We start from the raw sequence: 25,631 nt of genomic DNA, 5'->3' as shown, positions 1-25,631 counted from the left end.
TCTAGTGACACCCTTGCTGGCATTTGAGGTAGTGTACTGGACATGAAAAGATTTCTCTCTCGTACAATGGAAATGAATAAACACTTCAAAAATCAGGTGCAATTTCAGGTTATTCCAGGTAATTGTTATTTTCACTACCTTTCCTTGCATATCGTCTCTGATTAAAAAGAGGTGCAGTGCCACACGGGCAGTGGCACAGGTAGGAGCAAGAGGATGAATTTCTCACGCGAATGCTACCTCCTTAGTTTGGGCAGAAAGGAGAAACAAAAAATTAACCCAGTAAGACAAATTCGGCTAAATAGCACATGCTGAAATGGATAAATGTAGCAGATTTCATCCAAACATATCCATTTATCTGTCACCAGACACACACACACACACACACACACACACACAGAGGCATGCTGGGGGAATTAGTTGGGACGTGGCCTCTGAAGCACTTGGTTCCTGCAGGAAGCAGGCGAGCTTGTGCCCAGGCCCGTGGCTGGTGCGGGTGGCCTCGGCTCTGCCGGCCTCTCGCGATGCGATGCCTGAGAACAGACAGATCCACTTAAGCGCTGGCGTCTTAGGCTGGCAAGGTCCTCTGTGCTGCCTGGCACTTTTACTGCACTCAGCTGTTGTGCAGCAAAATGCAGTTACTTTGGTTTTTTTTTTTTTTTTTTTTCCGTTTTGGAGAAATATGATGAAAAAGATAATTTTATAAAGTTCTAACTAGCAAATCGCCTGACGTTTTCCAGTGTGCATACTATGACATATTTACTCACAAATTAACATTACACAGAATTGGAGAGATTAACTAACCTAATGGAAATGGCAAACTAACTACTTTTTTGAGGTTATTTGTCTAACTAATGACTCTGGTTTACCTCTGTTCTAGAACACAGATCAACTTCACAGTGGCTATTGACTTCACAGCCTCGAATGGTGAGTATCAGGATTACCTCTGCATGGAATGATTAACAATTAAGTGAAAAGTGAATTTTTTTTTGAGGGTTAGATATTTGATTCTGACATTTACATACTTCTGAAGAGTTTTCTACAAAATCTGAATTTTTCATTGTCAGTATTATGTAATACCTCACATATGCAAAACATAAAAATTAAATAGGCACAGGGGGCTTTCAGATGTATTACCTGTTAAAATATCGGTCCGCCACTCCGGGGCCGCTGCGATGCCAGGAGCCACGGTGAAAACACGGAGCCAACTCGGCTGTTTTTAGCTACCTGCGAGTGCATTCTCCGATGCTTCAACTTCAAGCTAATGAGTTTTACTCATGTGTTCTACTTCAAAAAAATGAAATGGAACACAGCAGTAAAACCTACAATCCAATGGGTTCAAGATACTAGGTTTTTCCAGCTTGTTCAAATACTAGCTTCCTTGTTTCCACACCGATGAATTGTCATCCCAGCTGCCGTGAGAAGCATGTGTGTCCAGGGAGTGGCACAGACTGCTGAAACCAAGGCAGGCATAGAGAATGGGCCTAGATCAGTAGGAGAAAACAGATTGAATTAGTCCTGAAACAAGTTGTCCATAAAGCTTACCTGATTCAAACAACAGATAGATTCGATGTCGAAATCAGAAGTGTTACAATTCTGTAGTGCCTGCCTATTTGTACTGATTGCTCAGGTACATAATCTGACTTGCTTTGCTCAGCACAGTGACAGAACAGATTCTAGAGACGTGGCTCTGCAAATGGGGCATTGGACTGCACCCACGGCTGCTCTTAACGTCTAGAAAGAAAATCTGTAATCTGTCACACCAGGAGATGTGGACAGAACTGGGAAGTCCTCGTGCTCTGCCTTCTGCGCAGTAATAAACTGAGTTGTCTCTCAGCTCTTCCCTGTGTTTGCAGTACAGATCTGAGATGGTCTGGTATTGTAGCTGTCCAGTGACTGTCCGTCTGTGAGCTGAAACCTGAGGACTCCAGCTAAAGGCCGGTGATAGTTTCAGGAAGATGGACCCCCTCTGCCCTGGCGGCAGCTGTGTGAAGTGCTGTTTCCGTCCACAGGCAACCCTGCCCAGCCCACCTCTCTCCACTACATGAACCCTTACCAGCTCAACGCCTACGGGATGGCCCTGAAGGCGGTGGGAGAAATCGTTCAAGATTACGACAGCGACAAGATGTTCCCAGCTCTGGGATTTGGTGCCAAGCTGCCTCCAGATGGAAGGATCTCTCATGAGTTTGCATTGGTAAGACTCCGTCAGCAGGAGTTGAGACTGGGGGGTCAGGGAGGTGTGCTGTGTTGGAGCTTTCCCTTTTGGCTTGTTTATGCTGCAGTCCTTTCCAAAGCAGGCTTAACAGAAAAATAAGAGAAAGCTAAAATAAGAGCAATATAGCTACCAAAGGAACATCTGATTTCTAGAGGGTTCTATTCTGAATATTGTTAGGCAGCAAGAGTTCCTAAAACCCAGACATTTAAACATGCCACTGAGCTCCTGGCCGTGGGTCACTGCGTGAAAGCAGAATGCCGTAGGAGCTGGCCTCTTCCTCTGGTCAGTGTGCAGGCCCACAGCTGGGTATGGATGGGAGATTCAGTTCTTTCTTCCATGAAATGGCCCACATGCCATACTGGTAGTGTTACATGAAAATGAGAATCCATTGGAATTCTGTTGTGTCTTAGAAAATTAAAATCTCCCAGAAGCTTATAAGACCGTGAAAACCACTCATGTGGTCCTACTTTTGAAACGCCTCTGGCTGAAGGTGAGAAGCTGTTTGAAAGCCTGAGAAAAGGAATAATTAAACCCTAAACTAAATTAGGGTTATTAATTTTCCTTCCATATATTTCTCCTCACCCTTGAGTATTTTTTTTTTTTTTGCTCCGTTATTTCCACATCCGTTTCTAGTAGTAAACCTCTAAACATCTGCTGTGGGGAGGCTTGGTCACTTGCACCCTCAGCCGGGCCTCAGGTCCAGTTCAAACATGTATGCGCTGGGGGTCGCACCCTTCTAAATGTGTGAGGAAGTTTCCCAAGTTGATGATGCCAACAAAAATGATTATTGATTATGATAATGGTATTAACTTTAAGATTACTTTGCAGTTACAGCTCTTTAACTTTTCTGGTAGCACTTTGGGTTTGTTAGGTGGGATTTAACAAGATTAAAAGGATATTTAATGATAATATTTTATTTGATCCCTGCCAGAGTGTTATGTTAATCTCAGGCTATATTTCTGCAGTAAATTTGAGAGTATTTCTTAAATTCATGGAGAAGTGGAATTAAAAGTAGCTTATTTTGGTGAAATTTATTTTGAAATCTATGTGTCCTGTTTCATAATCGGTGTTCTCCAGAAACCTTTTGAAGAGAATGAACTGTTTACTGTAAAATGCTTTGCTTCCCATGCTGAGAGTTTGTCCTGTTTGTTGCATTCTTTCACATAGCGAGGAAGACATTCTAAAACTTGAAGTAATCCCCCCAGGAAGCGTGGGTGACTAGCGAGGCCTGCGGCGAGCCTCGTCAGAGAAAGGGTCCCAGGCAAACCCAGGCTACAAGGAGAGGCAGGCTGAGGCAACACACTGCAAGAGGACGGGGGTCATAAAGATGGGGAAGATTGTTCTGGAATCATCTCAGCACTTGCGATTAGAACATGAATGGCTCCCTGCCCTGCTTGCCTTATAATTCCTGAGGACCCCATGTGGGCCTGTGACTGAAGAACCCCACATAGTGTGGGGTTCAGGATGAGGTGTATAAGCAGCCTGTGGCCAGCGGCCCCTTACTGGTCAACAGATAAATGTTCTGCACCCTTATGATAACTCTAAATAAGTAAAAGTGTACTTGCTCACTTATGTTGATATTAATAGAAAATGTGCAAGTTAATAGTATGTGTATGCTTGTACTTGGGACTGTGCACCAACAATGTAAACATGGAGAAGCTGACCTTGGACTCTAAGTAGATGTCTGTTTACTGAACGGAAGGGAGAGGTTTCCCACTTCTCACATAGTGAGGGGTCTGGGAACTACCACAGAAAGCCAGGCAGAGCAGAGCCAGGGCGCTGGGTGCCTCCCCAGTGTCGGGGCAGTGTGAGGCTGTGGACTTCTGGGTGCAGTGGACCCCGGAGGAGCCCCCAGCAGGCAGCGGCTGAGAGCCAGGTCCTCTCCGTGCAGCCTGCTGGTGGCCGAGGGCTTCTGTGGGTGTTCAGGGCATACTTCCTGTCTCATGAATGGAGCATCCATACGGATGGAAATATAAACTCAGACAGCCATTGCCCTGTTCACTAATAAACAACAAAAGTAAACACACTTATGTTCAGAATATTCCAGTTTTGTTTTGGTGGCAGTGCTGCCCATAAATTCATTTTAATTTGTTTTTGCAAGTGAAAGTTGATGGCTGGCATAATTATTTCAGGGTATTAGGTTTTGAAGAGATAACATCTTGTGATAACCCTTTACAACTTTAACATCTGGTAAGAAATTTCATTTTTGCAGCTCTAAACTATATTTTAAAACCCCAGTTAAATACAGAGCACAAAGGCAAAGGAACGTACACATTGATGTATGCAGTGTCTTACCGTCCAGGGCGTTTGAGGGGAACTTGGAGCAGCTGGTTCTGGATTTTACGACTAAATCAAAGTTACGACATCCCAAAGTGACGAGTAGAACACGCAGTGATTACTTTCCCACCGTGCTAAGAGAAATGGTGGTCCCACTGGGATTCAGTCCGCAGGAACTGGGGGAATAGGGAAACTAATCTACTCGTAAAAACGCTGTCAGGCTGATCAAAAAGCGGCCTGGATCCACCCCTGGCAGTGGTTCCGCAAGGAGGACCGTTAATACGGTTTATATGCCCAAAATCAGCTACAGGCTCTTAAAATTAGCTTCATGTCTTTTCTAGGGAAAAGAGCACCATAACAATCTTTTATTTAAAAGAAACTTAAATAGGTCAGCCCAGATTAACATCAAATCCAACCTCTAGCTGCTTTGGGCCAAATACTAAGCTTCACATTCTAATTTGTCAGCTGTGGGACCGGGTTTATAATGGAAAGATGTCTTACTTTAATGTTTTGAAAAATTGTATCATTTGACTGATAATGGTGTTTGAAGATCAGACCAGATCAGAAGGAAAGCAAGGTGGCAAGCCTTCCCTAAGCGCCGGTGTGCCTGTGGGGCACCGCAGCTGGTGCTGAGGTCCGGCCTCAGCCTGCGCTCGGGATGTGCTGGTGTGGGGCAGGGTCCCCGGGCCGGACCCCTGGGCTCAGACCAAGCTGCGCCACCCGCGTGCCTGCAGCAGCCTGCACACTCAGCGTCTCCACTTCCTCCGCCGTAAAGCAGGAATAACGGCAGTTCTTACACTTCTGAAAGATTGTTATAAATACTTAGATAACGTGTGTGATGTCTTCAGAAAGTCTATGGAAAAACACATAGTATGAAAAACGTAGATATGAATTTCAAAATTTTTATAGCCACATAAGCTTATCATTTGATTCCACTTTCACAAACTTTTTTCAGGTTGTCTGCATATTAATATTTCAGCATAAAAGCTGGTATAAAGAATTGTGCAAGTTTTAGTTATAAATTCTGTTACTTGTGTCATACTTGTCAAAATGGCTGTGTCTAAATGCAGTTACTGTCCCTGGCGACCTCGGTGACGCGCTCTCCTCTGCATTGGCGGAGCCCGACCAACACCTGTTCCCTTGAGGGCGGGCTGTCTGGCGAGTCCACTAGTGAACAGACAGCTCTCAGGGTCCAAATGGGCAGCTTTTCAGAGTGGTTCGTGAGAGGCGTGGGGCCTGTGTGCTCCCTGGTCCTGGGGGCAGCGGGCTGCCACGTGAGCAGAGCCCTCCAGGGTGAGGCCACCCGGGTCCACTGCTGCTGTCATGTAGGTGAGCTGGAAGCCCTCCCTTGAACCCCGGGAAGCTGGCAGGTGGCACTGCAGCCGAGCTCAGCTGCTTGGCTGTGGCCTCGTGGAAGGTCCTGTTCAGAAACAGTCCTGTCGTCCTGCTCCTGGATTCCTGAGATCCTCAGAAACGCGTGGGATACCCCGTGGCGGCATGCTAGCCCTGGTGCCGGAGGGCTTCCCTGTGGGTGTAATGTGTGGCTGCCTCACAGCAGTCGCCTTCCTGTTACTTGTGAAACTTGGACGAAGAGAATCAAAGCTGAGAATAATTTAGCGTACCGGGTCTGAGAAAGCTGGTTAGCTGCTCAAGTGAGCGGTGGCCCCGCTCTGTGCTATCCCGAAAAGGACCCTTCACAGCCAACCCCTGGACCAGCGTAATGTCCCTTTTCTGTACTTCCTTTCACCTCTCCGGATGTGTCCTGCTCCAAACTCTGTTCCCTCTGTCCCTTGTCTAGTTATGGTTACCAACTGCGGCCTGAAGTGTACAGGTGGAACAGATTTACATTTTTCCTGGATCAGCTGAAGTTAGAATTGATGGCTGGTTAACAGGACTTGGTTCTGTTTCTGTGCTGGTGTCCCTCATGTGTGTACCATCCTTCCTGCACCCATTCAGTTGCTGGACCTTTGGGTTGCTTCCTCATCTTGGCTGTTGTTGACAGGGCTACAGTGAAACATGGGCATCAGCTGGTTCCTCGGCAGGCTGGCATCTCCCCTGGATCTGCACACTCTAGTGGGATTAGGGCACAGGGTACTTTGTTTTTGGAGAAACCTCCGTGCTGCTTTCCACATGGCTGCAGCAATTCACATTCCTGCCACCAGAATGACAGGGTGTCCCTTCCCGCACATCTGCCTGTTCCGACAGTCCCTCACACGTCTCTGCCTGTTCCGACAGTCCCTCTGCACATCTCTGCCTGTTCCGACAGTCCCTCACACGTCTCTGCCCGTTCCGACAGTCCCTTCCGCACGTCTCTGCCCGTTCCGACAGGGTGTCCCTTCCGCACGTCTCTGCCCGTTCCGACAGGGTGTCCCTTCCGCACGTCTCTGCCCGTTCCGACAGGGTGTCCCTTCCGCACGTCTCTGCCCGTTCCGACAGGGTGTCCCTTCCGCACGTCTCTGCCCGTTCCGACAAGTGCAACAGGGAATCTCCTTGTGGATTTGGGTCGCGCTTCCTTGATGACTACATTTTCAACCATTGCGTATTTATTGTTGATCACATTACTTGTAACGTTCTTAACCTATGTGTGACTGTTGGTCCTGAATGCCTGTGTGAATGTCGGTGTGTGTTCCTCCCCTTCCTTGATTGGCCTTCCTGTTTTCACCGTGCAGTTTGCTTTGCTGTAACTTTCCACAGAACGGGAACCCTCAGAACCCGTACTGTGACGGCATCGAAGGTGTCATGGAAGCCTATTACAGGAGCCTGAAATCTGTCCAGCTGTACGGACCGACCAACTTCGCACCTGTCATCAATCACGTGGCTAGGTGAGTGGAGAGCAAAGCAGATGTTTAATAGAGTGTCCTAAAGCACACGTGACACAGGTTTCGCGTGACCGCACCAGGCAAAGCTGCTTTCTGTTCATGCACCTCCAGGAAGGCGGGGGAGGGACTTCGCACAGAATCACCAGTGAGCAGACTGTGTTAACATCCGAGTTCCGGGGAAGAAATGGAGCAGCGATGTGGCTGATGGCGCTACCCACTGTCTAAATTCAGCATTCATGCCAGATTCTCTAGAATCATGCAAGTAATATTAAGGCTGAATTCCACGGACAAGTACTTCAAGCTGTCAGGGATACGTAGGCACGTTATTGTGAACTCGGAAGTTAGCGGAGTAGCTGTTTGTATAAATTCTCGGAACTCCACCGTGTGCAGTGCGTAGTACAGATTGCAGAATAGGACCGCTGCAATTCCAAGCATGTTCTAGAGAAAATGGTAAAACATAAAGATGCAGTCACTTTTTTTTATTAGTACATCTAATTCACTTGAGTTAGGTATTTTTTTTTCCAGATTCTTGGAGTGTTTGGTTTGTGCCAGGACCTTGTCTTACTTAGAGATAATTCAAACAGTAGAGCTCAAAGACAACAAATGAAATGCCGCTTGCTTTCTGATGTGCTTGTCAGCGCACAAAGGAAGTGGTACCTCAGTTCCCTTCCAGAAGGTTCTGGTCCTTCCTAGCCTCCTGTGTGTTGTCTGTCACTTAGCGTGTTCCACTTTGTGTTATCTGGGACATGCACAGTGTTGAACTCCTGCACCCACGGCTGACCCCAGTGAGACTGGCTAGGAAGCTGCACCTGCTGACAGACGCACTGAGGGCCAGCTCCTCATGCCCCTCTCCCCTCCGCTTGCCAGTATTCTTGTTTGCAGTGTGTACTAAGATAGAACTTTACATCTCAACCCTGTGCAATGAAAAAACACATGTAGGAAAGGAAGAATACTAAAGAAAGAATATTATGTCATTTCATGTGGTATCCTGTTTATTTTTGTTATTTTTTAATACAATTCTTGACCCACAAAATTGTTTTCACCATTCTCTAATGGGTGATTTGAAAAATAACTTGTGCTGTTAGCGTCGTTGAGTACCTCTGTGAGGAGTGGCTTCCCTGGGTTTATGGAGGGCTTTCAAAGCAGAATCAAACATGGTAATGCAAGATAAAGGATATAGAAGTTTTTAAAATAAAATGAAAAAGGAAATAGGATATGAGTTGAACTCATGATAGTTGTTTTTCCCCTCGATTTTGTGGTTTCTATCCTTGTACTACCGTTATGTTGTGAAACTTAAAATTTCTGATAAAAATGTTTAAGTGCAATGTAGTAGATCATGTAAAACTACAGGGTGGCATAATTTTCTGGTGTTTTTGTTTTGTTTTGTTTTGATGTTGTATCCATGACTTCATTAACTTTTCAAATATAGGGGAAGCAGCTAGCTAAATTTTAGACCTTTTAAAATAGCCATAATGTAATAAATCAGTATTCTTTCCTTAAAAAAGAATAAAGAAAATACCAAGCCGGCCGCTGTGAGCCAGCTCGGCCTTGGAGTGCAGCGGCAGGCCCCGGTGAGCAGCCCTCCCGGGGCCCTCGGCACTAGTGCCACTGTCGCTTCCTCGGACCAGAAGCCTGTCCCACTCTGTCTCTGATGTTAGTAAATAGTTTATCTTGAACCAAAAATGATCATCCAGAAATGCTGTCCACTCAAGGACAAGGTAGTGTTTATGCAGCAAGGAAGATACAGTTGCCGCATGTAAAACCTCAATTAAGGTAAGGTTAACTTGTGCATTTTGTTGCTTTTAATAACATATCCACCTGAAGTGAGCACTTGAGCACCTAATCAATGTCTAAAATTAATCCTGTTATTAAACATTTTTAATATCTATTTTTATTGGAAAGTCAGATTGATGGAAAGATCATCCATCCGCTGGTTCACTCCTCAGCCACATTGACTGGAGCTGAGGTGGAGCCTGGGGCCTCTTCCGGGTCTCCCACACGGGGACAGGGTCCCAAGGCCTTGGGCCGTCCTTGATTCTTTTTCCCAGGCCACAAGCATTAGTTTTAAGAGAGTCAAAGCCAATACAACAGCTTGGTTTCTTAATTCCTTTATTTTACCCTTGATAAGAGCGTGGCATTTTGAAGGTGGTTTATTGCTTTCAGGTACTGAGTATAAGCTCAGTTTTAAGGTTGGTCTCAGTATTAAAAGGACTGACTTCTGAGATCATCTTAGTGTGATCACAGCATTGATACAGTGAGACCTGGGGCATGCAACCTGGAAGGTTTGTGAGGCTCATCTCTACTCAGAGGCCTTCCCACTGCCCGCCTCACCTCTCATTCTGTCCTGGTTTTCTGAAACCATCTGGGGAAACAGCAGTTCAAACAATGTAAAGCTTCAGCTCATGCCATGTTGTGAGTTGAAGTGTAAATCATTTAGCGTGTATTCCAGAATTTCCAATAGCTGCCTACCACCCACCTAAGCAAACTCATTTCCTTTTACTTCCTCCCAGATGTATTACAATATGGAGGCTCACTGTTTTGCCTGAGCATTAGTTGGTTCTATGTACATCTTAGAGCACTTAGTAATTGGAGCATACTCCATTGTTCATGTGTGTTTTTCCGCCTCAAAAGGAAAAATCCATCATTCAGTTGGTGTTTATATGTTTATGTGTTTATATTAATAGATCTCTCACAGTACTTTGCATATAGAGAGAAATTGATACTTTATATGATGGGTTGATTTTAATGAGCAGGATTATAATAGGAAATGAAAGAAACTTTTAAGGAAAAGTCAGTCTTAATGGACTATGAAAATGTTTTTGCAACTGATGCCTGCTCTACTGGAGCTCTGCAGAGAGAGTGGGCACACCAGCAGGAGACACAGCAGGACCTGGAGGAGTGTGCGGGCAAATAACTGGCTTTTTATGCCTAAGATGTGAGCAGCAGAGCGAAATGGCACACATCCACCAGTTCTTTGCCCAAATGCCTGGCTTCACCAGGCTGGGGCTCAGAACCAGGAACTGTGCCAAGGACTCAGATGTGGATGGTTGGAGCCCAACTTCCTGAGCCACCAGGGTCTGCATCGTTAGGGGCTGAGTGGGTCCCGAACATGGGTCCTTCCTGCAGAGGCAGGATGCTGGTGTCCTGACTTGTGCCTTAACTGCTCTGCTCAATGCCAGACCCCTGCCTGGCCCAGGTGACAAAGACCAACTGTGGTGCCTACTGAAAAAAACAAAACACCTCAGTTGTACCTGGAGAGTTAATATTAGAGAAGTAAGTCCAGGACCTTCAGGTGTAACGTTTACCTCGTATCTACAGCCCTGTTTAAACTTCATTAACCAGTAGCAGGAGGAGGAATGATGTTAACAGATGGCTTTATGTACATGGGGTTTCCATCAAGTGGTGTTCCTCTCTCCCCAAAATCACATTTTCTGGATATGGCATGGTCGTTGTTAAATTCGTAGAAAAGCTTTGTACCATTGCAGTACTTCATGCATCCCTGAGGTTTTATCCACAGTGCGACCACGATCGTGCCAGGACCACAGCGCTTCCCCCTGCAGCCGAGGCAGAAGCCAAGCTCACCAGTTGAAAACGTGTGTATAATCTTAGAAATATCTTTGAATGCCACACCCTGATGAAGGTTGCTCTTAGTTATGCCATAGTGTTAGGATACAGATTAGGGACTAGCTGTCTCTCAATGAGGGTTACCTTAGAAGCAGTCTGCTCAGACACCTGTGGCCTATAGTTGGCAGCTGCACTTGTGGGAGTCAGTGTTACCTCCTTAAGGGGCCAGGTGAGGGCTCAAGTAAACTTGGCTCCCTGTCCATTGTGTCAGAGCCGAACATGCAGGAGGCAGTTCTGCTTCAGAAGACCCCTGAGGTCGGCAGAGTGCAGGCTTCTAACACATGGAAATATTTTGTTGTTGAGAATTTTGCAAGTATTCCATGTTCTGTGGCAACCCTTGTGTAGAGAGGAACTGACTGAGTTTGTTGTACTCTGTACTGTCTACTCCCTTGTGCAGGTATGCGTCCTCTGTCAAGGATGGCTCCCAGTATTTTGTGCTGCTGATTGTGACAGACGGGGTCATTTCTGATATGGCTCAAACCAAGGAGTCTATCGTGAATGTAGGTGTGGGGGGGAAGGGAGGGGAAGAGAGGGAAAGGAAGTAGGGACTAGCTGGGGGGGGGGGGGGGAAAGGAAGGAAGGAAGGAAGGAAAGGAAGGAAGGGAAGGAAGGGAAGGAAGGGAAGGAAGGGAAGGAAGGGAAGGAAGGGAAGGAAGGGAAGGAAGGGAAGGAAGGGAAGGAAGGGAAGGAAGGGAAGGAAGGGAAGGAAGGGAAGGAAGGGAAGGAAGGGAAGGAAGGGAAGGAAGGGAAGGAAGGGAAGGAAGGGAAGGAAGGGAAGGAAGGGAAGGAAGGGAAGGAAGGGAAGGAAGGGAAGGAAGGGAAGGAAGGGAAGGAAGGGAAGGAAGGAAGGAAGGAAGGAAGGACCCAGAGACCAAAGCAACAGTTCCACTGCAGTTTATTTGCATGAGGATGCAATTAACACATGTAACATCACATGGTTTAATGTTCCACAAAATTTCATATTTATATTACTAAGACTGTTTCGTGGCGATGGTTGACATTTGCTTGCTGTGAACATTCCCTTCTCTGGCACTGCTGTTTTCGGATCTGGTGCTCCTCCCCTGCAGAGCAGCTGAACGATGCCTGGGAAGAGAACAAGGACAGGAAATAAGCCAGCTGCAGCACTGGATGGGCAGGTGTGGTTGGGCAGGGACGAAGAGCGCTATCTAGGACATTAGCTGTGTTTGAGCATTAGTGAGCGATCAGATGAAACTCAGGGTATTTTATTTGTGATTTCTTTGAAGGCCTCAAAACTGCCCATGTCCATAATCATAGTGGGTGTCGGACCAGCAGAATTTGATGGTGAGTACTAGAATTTCATTTGTATTCCTTAGAGTTTCATTTTTTCTGACAGGAATTTGTTCGCATCAGGCCTTTGGTGTGGGAGGATGACACGAGTGTGCGCAAGAACCATGTTTACATAAACACAGGCTGCGAACTCAACTAAATGTTTGTTTAGGTTTAGAAACTTTAAATTTCTGCATAATTCTTTTCATAATACTAATTTTCCGTGAACTCCTTGAAAACCTGCCATGTTATATATTTCACAAGTTTGCCCCAAATAAATGTATTTAAAAGGTGTATTTGGAAAGGATACTCAGAGAAAGATCTTAGATCTAAGTGGTCACAATTTCTGGGGCTTGACTAGACCAAAGCCTCATGTCCCACGTGGGGCTCTCGCGTGAGCGGCAGGCTCCCTGGCACTCGGGCCACCATGTGCGTTATCTGCAGAAAGCAGGATCGGAAGCAGAGCGTCTTACCTGCAACCAGGTGAGAAAATTAAAGGATTCTGAGCGCCATGTTCTTTCTCCTCCCCGTCTAGTTCACTAGAGATACTTTACCATTCTGTCATTCTTAAGAAGCTGAAATACAGGATATACTCGGGCTTCCCTGAAAAACCTTTCAGGATGACTGCTAGATTCACACGTTGTAAGGTAGTGGAAGGAAGGCACAGCACAGGCCTGCCAGTGATTTCAGGGGTTATAGAACCTGCTAGTCCAGAGACGTTGGCCTTGTAAGTGGAGAACAGTGAACTGCAATGGGACTGACCTGTGAGAAGCAGTCTCTGGCCGGCCACGTGGTCGTCTTGTGTCTCTGGGCTCAGGCCTTGTTCCAGCGTCTGCTGAGCCACACGCAGCTGTTTACACAACTAGTGGGCTTCATGGAGGACTGTCACCCAGGGAGTTCCTTCTAGAAAACGTGGCTTGAGTCGGGGTGGCTTCATTGCAGAGACAGCTTCTCCAGCGTGGGACTTTGGAAATGAGGGTAGTCTTAGGGGGTTAGACCGCTTTTGGCAGAGCACACAGATGACCACCCCTAGAATACCGTGGACCCACCCGTCTCCCCACGAGCAGGGTTCAGGTGTGTGCATCCCACGTGCAGCAGCATCACAGCCTGAGGATGCTGCCTGCGCCGTCTCCGCTCCTGGATTAATGGGAACAAAGCTGGGACCTTCTAACCTGCACATTAGTTGCAGTGTGGATTTTCAGGATTTGCTGAACTCTGCAGAGAGAACCCAAGTGGCTTTTACCCTCCCTGCCGGCCTCGTCCTGCAGGGCTGGGCCTGTTGAGCACACAGCAGGGAGACGCCCAGAACAGAGCGGGCTGCTGCCCAGGTTGCAGCTCCCTCCTGGCCGGGGGAGTCAGGCTGCCTGTGGGAGGCCTGTAGATGGCCGTGAGGCTCCTGCACGCGTGGGCCCCACCGCGCCCCTCCGGCCTTGCTGGCCCAGAACCACGGTGCCCGACCATTCTGCCAGGAGATGAGGAACTGCCTCTTCAGGGCCTGTTCTTTTTTCCCTTCCAAAGTAAACCTCTGCTCTCCACAGCTAACAATAAAACGACAGAATGGTCCCTGATTTTCAGGCTGATAGTTAACTTACAGTGCACCCTCTGCTGTTCTCGGTACTTGCACCTCTGCCTGTTCACTGGAGAGGTGCAGCCTGCATCAGGTGGCACACCAAGCCAGCGCCGGCTCGTCTGCAGCTGGAGAGGCAGTGTGTGTTTCCTCGTGCATGAAGTATTTTTCTATCTGTTCCTTTAAAGGAGAGGAAATAAGGTTCAGCTGTTAATGAGCATTCGTGTTTGTGTATTTGGATAAGAAAACTTAGTAGACATGATTTTCACAACTGACTTTTTTCCCCTTTATATAAAGCACCTTTTTTAAAAAAAGATTTCTGGGAGAAGGATTTCTTTGTGCCTAAAAAGCAGTCCAACCTAAGTGACCTCAGGCCCCTATCACTTCAGGGTAGACTTTGGCCACGCTTAAGCTCAGCCCTCCCACCTGCCTGTGCTGCGGGAGCGCGTGGAGGGCCGCAGGCATGCCGTCTGTCTCCGGGAAGAGCAGGTGCCCGGGCTATCGGAGCAGATCTCCCATCCCCGAGGCGTCCAGTTCTTGCACTGAGCCCCAGAGCACTGTGGGACAGGGAGAGACACAAGATGCTTCGTGTAGGAGTACCTGGACAGCTGTCTTCCTGAATTCAGCAGGCTAAAACACTGTCACAGAGCAAAGGAGACTACAAAGTGACTGAAGGCAGACTGAGCGACACCCTAACTCTTGATTCCCATTTCACAGTAGGTGTGGGGTAACTGGCATGTCATCTTCAAATCAAGAGGAAAACATGTGAAAACTAATGTTGAAAAGGTTTAAGCAGAATGGATTCTGCTGCTTACAATCCCAAGCAGTAGAGCAGTCTACTTCTTGTTCTTGGCAGTGCAGACCTTAGTTAATGCCGACGTCTGCTGCGGCCACTGGAGTTACTGACGAATGCCATGTTCAGTTACGGCAGCCAGGCTCTCAGGAGCTCACACAGACAGCAGGGTCAGCCCAAGTACACCGGGGGGGGGGGGGGGGGAGTCGTGAGCAGACGGGCTGTCCTGCCTTCTGCAGGAGTGAAGAGGCTCACAGGGTCACGGCAGGCGGAGTCTGGTCAATGCCGTGTGGCCACAGGAGGGCCAGGAATAGCATTATCCTTGAGGAACACACTAGCATGCCTCATACAGTTCATTACTGAGGGTTCCTGCTAAAAACATGGTAGACTCGGAAACAGTTTTCATGGCAGTGCAGGCCGCCGCCTTGCAGCACGGTGGTCTAAACGCAGCCCACCCTGTGTGGAGCAGCAAGCCTGACGCGGAGGGAGAAGCACACTGTGCGCCTAATGCAGGGCAAAGGTCATTGCTGTTTGTTTTGGAATCTATTTTAACAAAATCTGAGCTAGGGGAATATACAGATTTGTAGTAGTTTATTTGGGATCAGGTTCAAATTATTCCTGAGAGTTCTACTGGTGTGGAGTTTCTTCTGTGAGAGATTTGAATGTAATGAATGGGTTACTGTCACTTACCCAGTGGGTCGCGGAAGCTGAGGTTGGAGTGTGCAGGATAGACGATGGTCCCAGGCTGTCCCACGGGACATTCAAGGTCTGCTCTCACCCCGGTGGGGAAATGTGCCCCGAGCTCTGCGGGAGAAATCAGAGGTGACGGTTCGCAGCCATTTTGCCTCCTTATACTCCCCAGTCTCTCACTTCCCTGATTATCTAAGTTCCTGGCTAAAATGGCCTAGACTAATGATCATAAATTTCTTTTCAAGCCATGGTCGAATTGGATGGAGATGATGTGAGAGTCTCTTCCAGAGGAAAATATGCTGAACGGGACATTGTACAGGTAAGAAGATCAATTGGTTTGTCTTTTCTGCTTGTTACACGCACCGGATGGCCCAGGGCCTTGGGTGAGCCTCTGCTTACACCTGCACTTCGCATTCACCATGTACAATTTGTGGTAATCACCACCGGAAACGCATGGGCTTTTCAAGTTCACGTGTCTGTCTATTGTTCAGTCTTGAAGTTGACACAGCTGGGATTCGGAAGAGTCACGGACTTCAAGGGGGTTCTGCATCAAAACAAACATGTTTTGGTTTTATTTTTCCATGGACTTAATCAAGTCTCATTTATCCCGAGTTTTTTTAAAAAAAAAAAAAAAGGCATCGCGGTGTAGACCTTTTACAGTCACCGCATAGATCCTGGTTAGACAGGAAAGCAGAGGGAGGTCAGAACCGGGAGATTACAGACTGAACTAAATTCTGTTATGGCAGTGAAGAGAAAAAATGATTCATTCAGTTAAAGCGAGTTTGATGCTGAAGAGTGTGAAAGTCTTTGGGGATGTGAAAAGGAAAATAGTTTGTAAAGCATACCTTTGAAACAGGAGAAGTTCTGGAAAGTTTTTGAGGAGGAAATAGAGTCCATTACTGTCTCCCACCAATGAGCTGTATTCACGTGACACACACATTAATACATTTTGAGATGACACAGGAGTCTTCGCATCCTGACTTGACTGCTGTGGCGACTGGGACAGCTCTCTGTATTCCAGGAATGTATGTTCTAGCAACATGCAACTGTTCATAAAGATAAAAATACAAATCAGCAAAATGGAATTTTAAAACAAAAAACGGGGGATGAAGACAACCCAGTATGATTGAAACTTCCACACCTATGCACTTCGCAGAATACAAAGCATGCACACTGCGCTGCTAGCTGCAGGGCTGGGTGGAGTGCGTGTCATTTGCAAGGCTCCTGGTCCTGTCAGCTTACTCCGGGTCCAACCTGCCGCGTCCTGACAGCTCAGGGTCAGTATGAAGAATGGCCTGCTGCTGCTGCCGGGCTGCAAGGGGAGAGCAGAAAGGGCCAGTTTCTCAAGGTTTTGTTTAAATGATGCTTACAACATACTTGGTAACACTTTCTCCTCAGCTTAGGAAGGGGCTAGGATTACTCATCTGAGTTAAGGTTTCCTGTAAAGTGTCAGCCAGCTGTCATACCTGTCAGTGGATCCACTGCATTAAACAGAGTTTGATTGAGACACCCAGTTTACATAAAGAAATAGTAATCTGGGGCCTGAGTTACCAGCAGGCTTGAAACTACCTGTCAGCATAGCAATAATTAGTCTAATCAGACATTCTGACCACACGTGGGCAGAGAGGCCGGCACCTTCAGGATGTGTGCGACATAAGACAGACCTGAGACGGCCTCCAGACACCATGAAGGAGGGGAAGCAGTGTGGTCCCTTCCTGGTAGTGCTAAGTCAGTCACCCATTTCCATGTGACACTCTCAGAACTGGTAGCATCTTTCCTCCCATGAACAAGTTTAGGCACAGACCATGAAACCCGATGCTCTGGGCAGAGACAACGATACAACCTTTCACTAGAGCCATCCCTCACTCCTACAGTTGGGCTGATACAACCTTTCACTAGAGCCATCCCTCACTCCTACAGTTGGGCTAACGGTCCCCGTCTTCACTTTGTGTCTTATAATCGTTTACATTCTAAGGGAACCACAGCACAAAATGGGCGGTTAACCAACTTACATGTCCAAAAGGTTTGATTCCAAAGCGTATCCTATTGGAATACACCTCACTTTCCTGAAAGGCAAAATTCTAATGAAGTTAATTAAAAACTATTCCTATTCTTTTTAAATATGATTGCCACGATTCTAGCTAGACCAACATCCAATAGAAGACTGTCAGGTAGTACACTTGTGAAACTAGATATTATGGACACCTAGCAGGAGACCTCACCTCCGCTTCTCCAGTGGTTTAGAATGCATTTAGCTCTGTTGTGTTGGTGTAGCCGCACAGGGAACTCTTGGAATTTACACAGCCGCTGTCCCCTTCACAGGACACTGTCCTCAGCCATAGGTGTCAAGCTGTTGTATCACCCCAAGATTGCTCTCCTAGGACTACAGCATAAACAATAAACAGGATGCATGTCTGGGGCTATTACCTTAAGTCTGCAGTTCTTTAACATGTCAAGGCTGCTTGTTTGTTTATTAGGATTGGCCACTGTGCAAAATGCTGTACTATTGCTTGTGGCAGCCTATCAATTCTTATTTAAATCATATTTTCCACATATTTTCCATTAAAAGAATAGCATTGAACCCGTGGTCTTGAGACCTACTAATGGAGCTCAGCACAGTAGGAATAATCAAACAAAACTGAGCAGAACATTGCCCCCAGTGGCTCAAACGTGTGCTCACAACAGACCGTTAGAGCAGCATGTGCTCCATTTTCTTAGCGCGTCCGGGATTCCATATTTTCACAGAAAAGTGCATTTATTCATGCTTTTCATGTGAATGTGACGATTTAGTGCAAAGTGGAAATTGACTAAGGGCCACAGTTAAATGCACAAGCATCTGCCTTCACGTTGAATGAGAGCGTCAGTTACAGTGACCAGAAAATGAGTGTTAACACAGACAGACGTCAGGCAGGGTCGTCTGTGAAGCTGAGTGGGAAACTACAGAAGATACTTGACCCTTCCACCTAGAGTGAGGGTGTGTGCGGTGTGAAAGCTGACACTTGACACTCACAGGTGAAGGAAGCAAGGCCATTGTCATTTCTCGCTTATGACATCAGAGGCAACCAGTGTTCCCTTGGGAAAGAGTTGGCAAGTTCATAGATAGAGTAGAAATTTCTCACCTTTTGAACTCCAAACTCAGCCTCAGCAGCCCATGTCACCTACAGCGCATGCTCCCAGAATCTGAAAACCAGGATTTCTTGTTAACCATCATCTTTTTGCATGCTTTAAAACATGAGCAGAACTGTAAGTCTCCTGAGTTTTTGAGCATTAGAGACTATCATAAAATTCCTAAAATTGGGCTCTAATTCACTTCAGTTAAACAAATCAGCACATCCTACAACATTTGTTTGAAAAAGTGAACCAGCAATGTTTAAAAATAAAAGTCTCCATGAGTAACTAAACTGCACTTAAATTTGAAAGAGCAAACTGAAAAAATATTCTTTATTGCTTGATAGGAATGCAAATACTGATTTTCATATTTATATTGGCTACAAATATGTGAAGTTATGGATAATTATAAACATTAAAAGTTATGAATTGAACAAAGATATAACTATATGTTAACTTCTTTACGACAGCATAAGGAAGTAGACACCATGAATGTTCTCATTGTACAGACAGGAAACAAAGGCAAAGGAATGACATAGCTCTTGGGAAGGTTGTTTCCAAGTACAGAATTACAGACCCAGGCACTGAGCTAGACAATTCTAGCAGAATTCGAGATTCAGTGATGAAAAGTTACGTTTACACGTATGATAGAAAGTAAAAGAATTAAATGAGAATGAAATACATAATTGAGGTTAAGACAACAGACGAGCTGGGGGAAAGTCCCGCTCCCCTTGAGAATGTGACGTCATGAATCCCTTGTGCTCTGCTCAGGTCAAGATTGTATTTGCTGTTTGTTTTTCTTACCCTTATGGCATTCTCTCACCCCTGGAGACCGTCAGATCTCCCTCTTGTCACACTTCTCTAAAAGCTGATCTGGGTTTTTCTACTGGGAGCAAGGCTGAGAAGGTACAGTTACAGGGATCCACATGTCCGCAGTTAAAACCCTGTGTCGTAACTGGAAGAGGAAGGAGCAATTTCCTGCTGTTCCTTTAGGGCCCTGCATAAAAGGCATACTACACCTGCTGTTCATTTTCCCAAAATATGAACGTGTTGTATTACCTGTAGTAACATCATAACAGCTGTTTTCTCAAAGCACAGATTGAAGTAACTGTTTAAATTAAAAGCTGGCATTCCAAAAATAAGTCTAACACGTGTACAATACATTGTAAACGTTCTTTCTCTTCCTGGTAGAAAAGCAAGCTTTCATGGTGGCTTTGGAATACTGTACCCAGAGGTTGTTCCTAAAATGTCCCTGCCTTTGTCTTTGCTCTGCATTCCGAAACTCACACTTGCGAGTCAAGAACCATCCTGCCCCTTTGGGGAAGCCGAACTCACGTCCTCAGACAGCACAGGGTTCATCCACTTAGTAACCATTATGATGAGAGTGGAGTTAGGCCATCTCTCGCTGGAATACTTGGTGCTGAACTGACAAAGGCTCTAAGAAGCTCCTCCTATAAAATTATAGCAAGCATGACATAAAACCAAGAATGGGATCTTGGCAGAAATTGCAAGTGGCCTGCCGAGATCTGGACAAGACTCGGTGTTCCAGGTGCCTGAGGTTTTGCTAGCAAGAACCTCGAGTTTATTCATCTTCCGTGGCACCTGACAGAATTATTTGGACTGTTTAACAAAGTGCACGCTCTTTCCCACGCTCGTACCCACTGGGCACTGGTGGTTGCTTACCCTGGTTAGCTGATAGCTTGGCATCAGAAATTGAACTCGGGCTGTTCTGATTCCACTGAAGAAGAAACTAAGCCCAGGAGTGACTTCTGGATGCGCCCTCCCGTTGTAGCCCGGGCTGAAGGCAGCAGCCCACAGCAGTGCCTGCTTAGCAAGACTGGGAGGCCCAGAGCAGCCAGCAGTTTGAGAGAAACACGGAGCATCGCGTTCCTTGTCAGAGAAAACAGGCACTGTAGAGTGTGGCCACTGTCGGAACAGTCCAGACAGTTTGAAGTACTCTGAGGACACAGTTCTCCTGCACACACACATTGCCCTGTGCTCACATCTGCAACTCTTCCTCTTGCAGTTCGTGCCGTTCAGGGATTACATGGACCGAAGTGGAAACCACATCCTGAGCATGGCCAGGCTGGCCAAGGACGTCTTGGCCGAGATTCCCGAGCAGTTCCTGTCCTACATGAGGGCCCGAGGGATCAAGCCGTCCCCTGCGCCGCCGCCCTACAGCCCGCCCCCCCACGTGCTGCACACACAGATCTGACTGCGCTGGCGCCCCGCTGCCGCCCCATCGCCCTGTCGGTGACGACTGCCAAGGTCACGCTCCGCTCCTGGTGCTCTGTGAACCCAGGGAACAGGAGACCTGCTCCTCAGTCTGGTCCAGCAGTACCAGTTCACGTCCTGTCTTGGATCCAAACTTCATTCTCTTCCTAAACCAAAACTGTAAATAGGGTTGTTGCATGAGCAACAGGAATCTTGTTCAAACGCTTGAAGCACTGTAAGGATGTCTTCTCTGAATCTTTACTTTTTCCAGAAACAGCTCATTTCCAATGGATGTTGGAAAAAAGCACAACTATGTTTTTAACTCCAACACTGTCCGCGACTGCTCTGTGTAGAGGGAAGCAGTCTCTGTATCGATGTTTACATGTTACTACTTTTTAAATTTCAATACTTTTGTAACTGTTCTTAAGAATAAGCATTTTGAATTTCAAATCCTTTGTCTTCAAAATTGCAATAGCTATCTACCATCCCAAGAGCAATATCTCCTGGAGTGACTGTCCAGGCAGCAGGAGAGGGGACGCTGCCTCTGTGTCGCTCCGACTGTCCCACGCTGCAGCTGCTCTGTCCCCACCCCTCCACAGCGCCTGCGCAGTATGGAGGCGGAAGCTTGGCAGATGTGTATTCTGGAAGAACATGCATTTTTCATGGGGTTTGGGTTCTAAATTTAGACTGCAGTCAGTAAATGTAACCAAGTAGGAACTCGAAGTGCACAGAATCTGCTCGGCACTAAACGTAGCAACCTTACATTCTAACGCTATTTAGGAAAAACTCAAATGAAAAATATTTAACTGTGAACCATGTAGCAGATGTTTTACACTTTTTATTCCATTATATCTTGTCTAGATATTTTAACTCAAAGGGCTACTGGCTCTTTGATTGGGATTACCTGTTGTCATTCCACTTTGCCATGTGGGTGCACAGACTGGAAGTCTTCTGTGAACCCCCCAGTTAATTACCTGACAACCTGTGACTTAGTGCACAGCACGTTTGCGAAGTACTCCGCTCCTCCATACGACCTGCCTGTCCACAGTTGTAAGTTTTTGCATGTACAGTTTTTACCAGAATTACAGTTTTGTGAAATTGTGTCTAAATTCAAGTATTTCTCTAGAACAAATGGCCTTAAACTCTCACAGAATTCCCTGAAATGATTGTGAACTGCCTTCAAATAACAAAAGTGTATTTATTTTTGTTTTGTGTCAACAATGTAAAAGCTTTATATTTTTTCCTTACCTCTACCCTGTTTACTACTTGATTTATTTCTACTGTACGTGTTCTCTCCCGAGTTGACCTAGGGTGACTTTTTTTAAGCATGAACTATTTTACTGAAAGACAAGTGTTTCATCTACATATCTAATAGTATCACTAACATACTGCTAATACCGAGTTGTCCATTTTTCAGTATTATTAAAATCCTGCAAAGGACCCTCCCTCTGCATCCTGCCTGTTCCCGTGACATGCGGCCGATGACACGGTGGCTGACCTGCAGTGCTCCTGCCAGCCTAGTTACTACCTGAGCTTTTAGTTACTTTGACTTACTAGTTGAACAAACAACATTAAAGAAGACTTAATACTCCTTCCTTCTTGTCCAGTTATTTCTTTGGACTTACCAAAGACAGACACCTGCTTTCTTGACTGAACGACAACGTGTCCAAGCCTAGTGTGGCCAGACGACCAGAAATGGAGCATTCTCAGCTGCCAAGCTGAGCCTTTGTTGGCTCACACTCATCACAAACATTGTTCTGTAAGTAAAATTAAAACATATCGTATCACTCCTTATGGAAGGTGAAGAAAGCAGGCATGAAGGGATTAAGCAAGACTAAGAGACGAGCCCGCAACACCATTGTGAAAGTACCATTCAATCTTGTGACCTGCCGGGGCACTCCCTGCAAGCTCCTTAAACACAAACGCATACCAACAACTGCACATGCAGAGGTGGGGTCTGGAGTATCCACCTGTTACATGAGCTGCAACAAAGGGCTGTGCTCAACACTGTAGGGGCAATGCAGAAAACCTATCGTTAGACATTCCCTTAAGAATTCTGATAAAATTAGCCTTGTGTTCAACAATCTCTCACTTCTGATCTTACCCAGTGAGGTATTAAACCTGTCTGGGTCTGGCCTGCAAACCTAGTGTCCCCAATCAGTCGAGTTCACGTGGCACCTCAGGCAGGAGCTCAGATCTCCCCTTCCAAAACCCTCTCCCTCTCCAGCCTGTCCCTCTCAAGCAGGCACTTTCAACTTCAAGCAGCAGCAATCGGCACCTTTTCCTCAATTCATCTTTGCACAGTGTTTCGCCGTAGTTATGACCTATTTATAAATGGTTGTACTTATTCCGGGAATCTCTTCCTCCACTGTGAGGCACAATATGATTGTGTAGCACCTGGTACAGGTAACTGGCAGTACAGGTGTGTACCTGCTCAGATTCCAGAGCTGCAGATGACTGGCCCTTCTCTGGCCCCAGGACAGGAGAGCCAAGCTGACAGGGCTGGAAGCTCGCCTGGGGGGCAAAGCTTTGGTGTGCCTCCAGGGACAAGATGGACTCGGGCCCCCTTTGTTCACTGCCAGATGAAAAGGTTTCAACACTACTGCTTTTATTTGCAGTGCACGAACAGCGCAGCCTCCGCTCTGTGCGCTACAGCGCTTGCTCACACTGCACAGGAGCAGGGCCAGGGATCTACTCCCGTGAGCGCAGGAAACATGGTTCCCATCGCATCATTGCAGCCACTTTGAGGCAAGCTCCTGATTTCAGGAATCAGCTGGTGGTTTGCCACCTGTCTGCTTTACCATTCCAGTCTGATCACATGACGTTTTGCATGAGTGACACGAGTAACTCCCTAGCTTTTGGCTGGGTCTTAGTGGCCATGCACTGGGAACTCAGGCTGTGAGGTGGCCCTCCCGTGAGTTACCTTAGCATTGTATGAGCTCTCCTCAGCACAGTACTTGGAGGTTCCTCTCCCCAAGAGGAGGTTGATGGGGGACTTTCCTGAAGTTTCCAAGAGCTGGCTGCAGGACATGCCTTTTCTTCCCCTTTCTTTTCTGCTCCAATTTTCCTGTCCCTGGCTACTCATAGCTGCCCCCATCCCCACCCCACTGAGTAGTGTTGATCCAGAAGAAACATTCACTTAAATTCTGCTATTAGCACAGATGAGGTAATTTCCTAATAAACCAAGCTAGCTTAGGATCTCGGTAGGCTTCTCTGGGGAACATGTGGTACAATTTCCCAAAGGAGCAAAGGAGGGAGGCTGACTCATAGGACACATGGTGCAAGCGTGCCCAACAGTGTGTGGCAGGTGCGTGCAGATGTGCACCTGAAGATGCAGTACCCCTGTGTCCCCGCAGTGGTCTGTACCATGGCTGGTGCAGGGTCCACCTCAGTAAGTTCTCCTAATATTCCTGTGTGTAATATATGGCACAACTGAAAAAAGTACAGAGGTCCTGCATTACAGAGATAGTTTTTCAATTTACTTACCATGGTTCTGCCACATTCCAAAGTGTATTTAAATGGAAACAAAACAACCAATTTTGTGTTTGGGGGCCCATTATCCAAGGCCATGCCCCCTGCTCACTTCGCCCCCTCCCCAGATCGCTATTTCAAGTTTGGATGTAAACTTTTCTTAAGCATTCACATGGGAGAAAGAATGATGCATTCACCACTCGGTTCCGTGCAGGAAGACCTGCTGGGAATGTATTTTAGAGTGTAAAGACTAGAGGGGCAACATCTGAGCGCCAGCCTAAGACCTTCAAGTGTCACTTTCATTTTTTTTTTTTTGCCTATACATTCTTTTTTTATTATTAATATTTAGCATTATGTGACAGTTTCATAGGTTCTGGGAATCCCCCTCCCCCTCCCCCTCCCCTCCCCCCTGGTGGATTCCTCCACCTTGATGCAGCATTACAGTTCAAATTCAATCAAGATTCTTTCCTTGCAAACATATTAAGCATGGAGTCCAGCTACTTATTGTCCAGATGGGTTGAACAGTTTCTTGGGGAGACCATTTCTGGTCCGAAGTCAGAGCTGGTATAATATCATCACAGTCAATTAAGAGTCCCAATATAACATCAACAGCAATTTGCAATATTATGGAATTGACATGGTTTTGAGTAACCAGTATGTCAAAAAAAAAAAAAACTTTCTAAGTTGCATTAGAGGCTTGGGAGAGCATTTCTGCCTCCTCCATTATCTGTACATGTTCAGCCATTCGCTGGCAGAGAGGAAGCAGAGGCAAGGCGGTAGCAGGTGTTGGGCCTGGCAGCCAAGCTGCCCGAGTCCTGGTCGGTGCCAGGCTGAACGCCTGCCTCTGCTCCCTGCTCAGACCAGGCAGGTCCTGGGAGGCGGCAGGGAGGGCCCAACGGCCGCACGAGAACTGAGGCTCGGCTTCCTGCCCCAGGTCAGCCCTGCTCACTCTGCAAGTCTTGGGGGAGTTCACAGTCTCTCTAACAGCATTTTAAATTATAAAGGGTCCCAATTCTTTTTATTCCCTTAAAATGTATAAAACTCAAGTTATCTTCTCCTCACCGCTCCTTCCTCATCATCCCACGTTGCCACCCAACACTCCTGCTTGGGTCTGATGTCTCCAATACCATCCATCCATTAGCAAAATTTTTCACTCAAAGGGGGAGGTGCTTAAAGACACATGACTTAAGAATTAAAAGAACATCTTCTGACATACTCATAGGAATGTTTATCCCAGTTTTTTGAAAAGGCCTTACCTTCTCAAGCCTTTTCTTAGGTGTGCTCTTGGTAACAGAGGCCTTGCCGCATCCCGGACAGAGGTGTTTTCCCAGCCTCATCTGAAGAGATGAAGGGCAAAGGGCAGAAGCAACAAACATGTTTTCCCTTACAAGTTATTGGCTGAGTTGTATTTAACTTTTTATAGACCTCGCCCCAGATGTCCACTTTAACACGCTGCAGTAATAAATAATCAGAGAAAGGTAAATGCTAAGGACGAGGTTATTTTTAAATTAATGTAATCCCCAAACATTTTCCTGCAATAAAATACTGAACCAAGTATACTAATAATAC

General features: G+C 46.5%; 1 protein-coding gene across 2 annotated transcripts in view; it reads left to right on the top strand.

Annotated features, from left to right (window-relative positions):
- CPNE8 (copine 8) overlaps window positions 1-20,611 on the top strand; it is a 174,181-nt gene extending 153,570 nt beyond the window's left edge. For both annotated transcript variants that reach the window (XM_058655967.1, XM_058655966.1), the window contains exons 14-20: window positions 878-924; window positions 2,010-2,191; window positions 7,184-7,311; window positions 11,330-11,432; window positions 12,177-12,234; window positions 15,515-15,588; window positions 20,404-20,611. In XM_058655967.1, the coding sequence (XP_058511950.1) occupies window positions 878-924; window positions 2,010-2,191; window positions 7,184-7,311; window positions 11,330-11,432; window positions 12,177-12,234; window positions 15,515-15,588; window positions 20,404-20,592 (781 nt within the window). In that variant the 3' untranslated portion in view covers window positions 20,593-20,611. The remainder of the gene's footprint in view (window positions 1-877; window positions 925-2,009; window positions 2,192-7,183; window positions 7,312-11,329; window positions 11,433-12,176; window positions 12,235-15,514; window positions 15,589-20,403) is intronic.
- The last annotated feature ends 5,020 nt before the right edge of the window (window positions 20,612-25,631 follow it).

Source organism: Ochotona princeps, chromosome 27 (assembly GCF_030435755.1).
Source record: "Ochotona princeps isolate mOchPri1 chromosome 27, mOchPri1.hap1, whole genome shotgun sequence".
NCBI lineage: Eukaryota > Metazoa > Chordata > Mammalia > Lagomorpha > Ochotonidae > Ochotona > Ochotona princeps.
The sequence above is the reverse complement of the archived record's forward strand: the minus strand, read 5'-3'. Positions and strand labels throughout refer to the sequence as shown.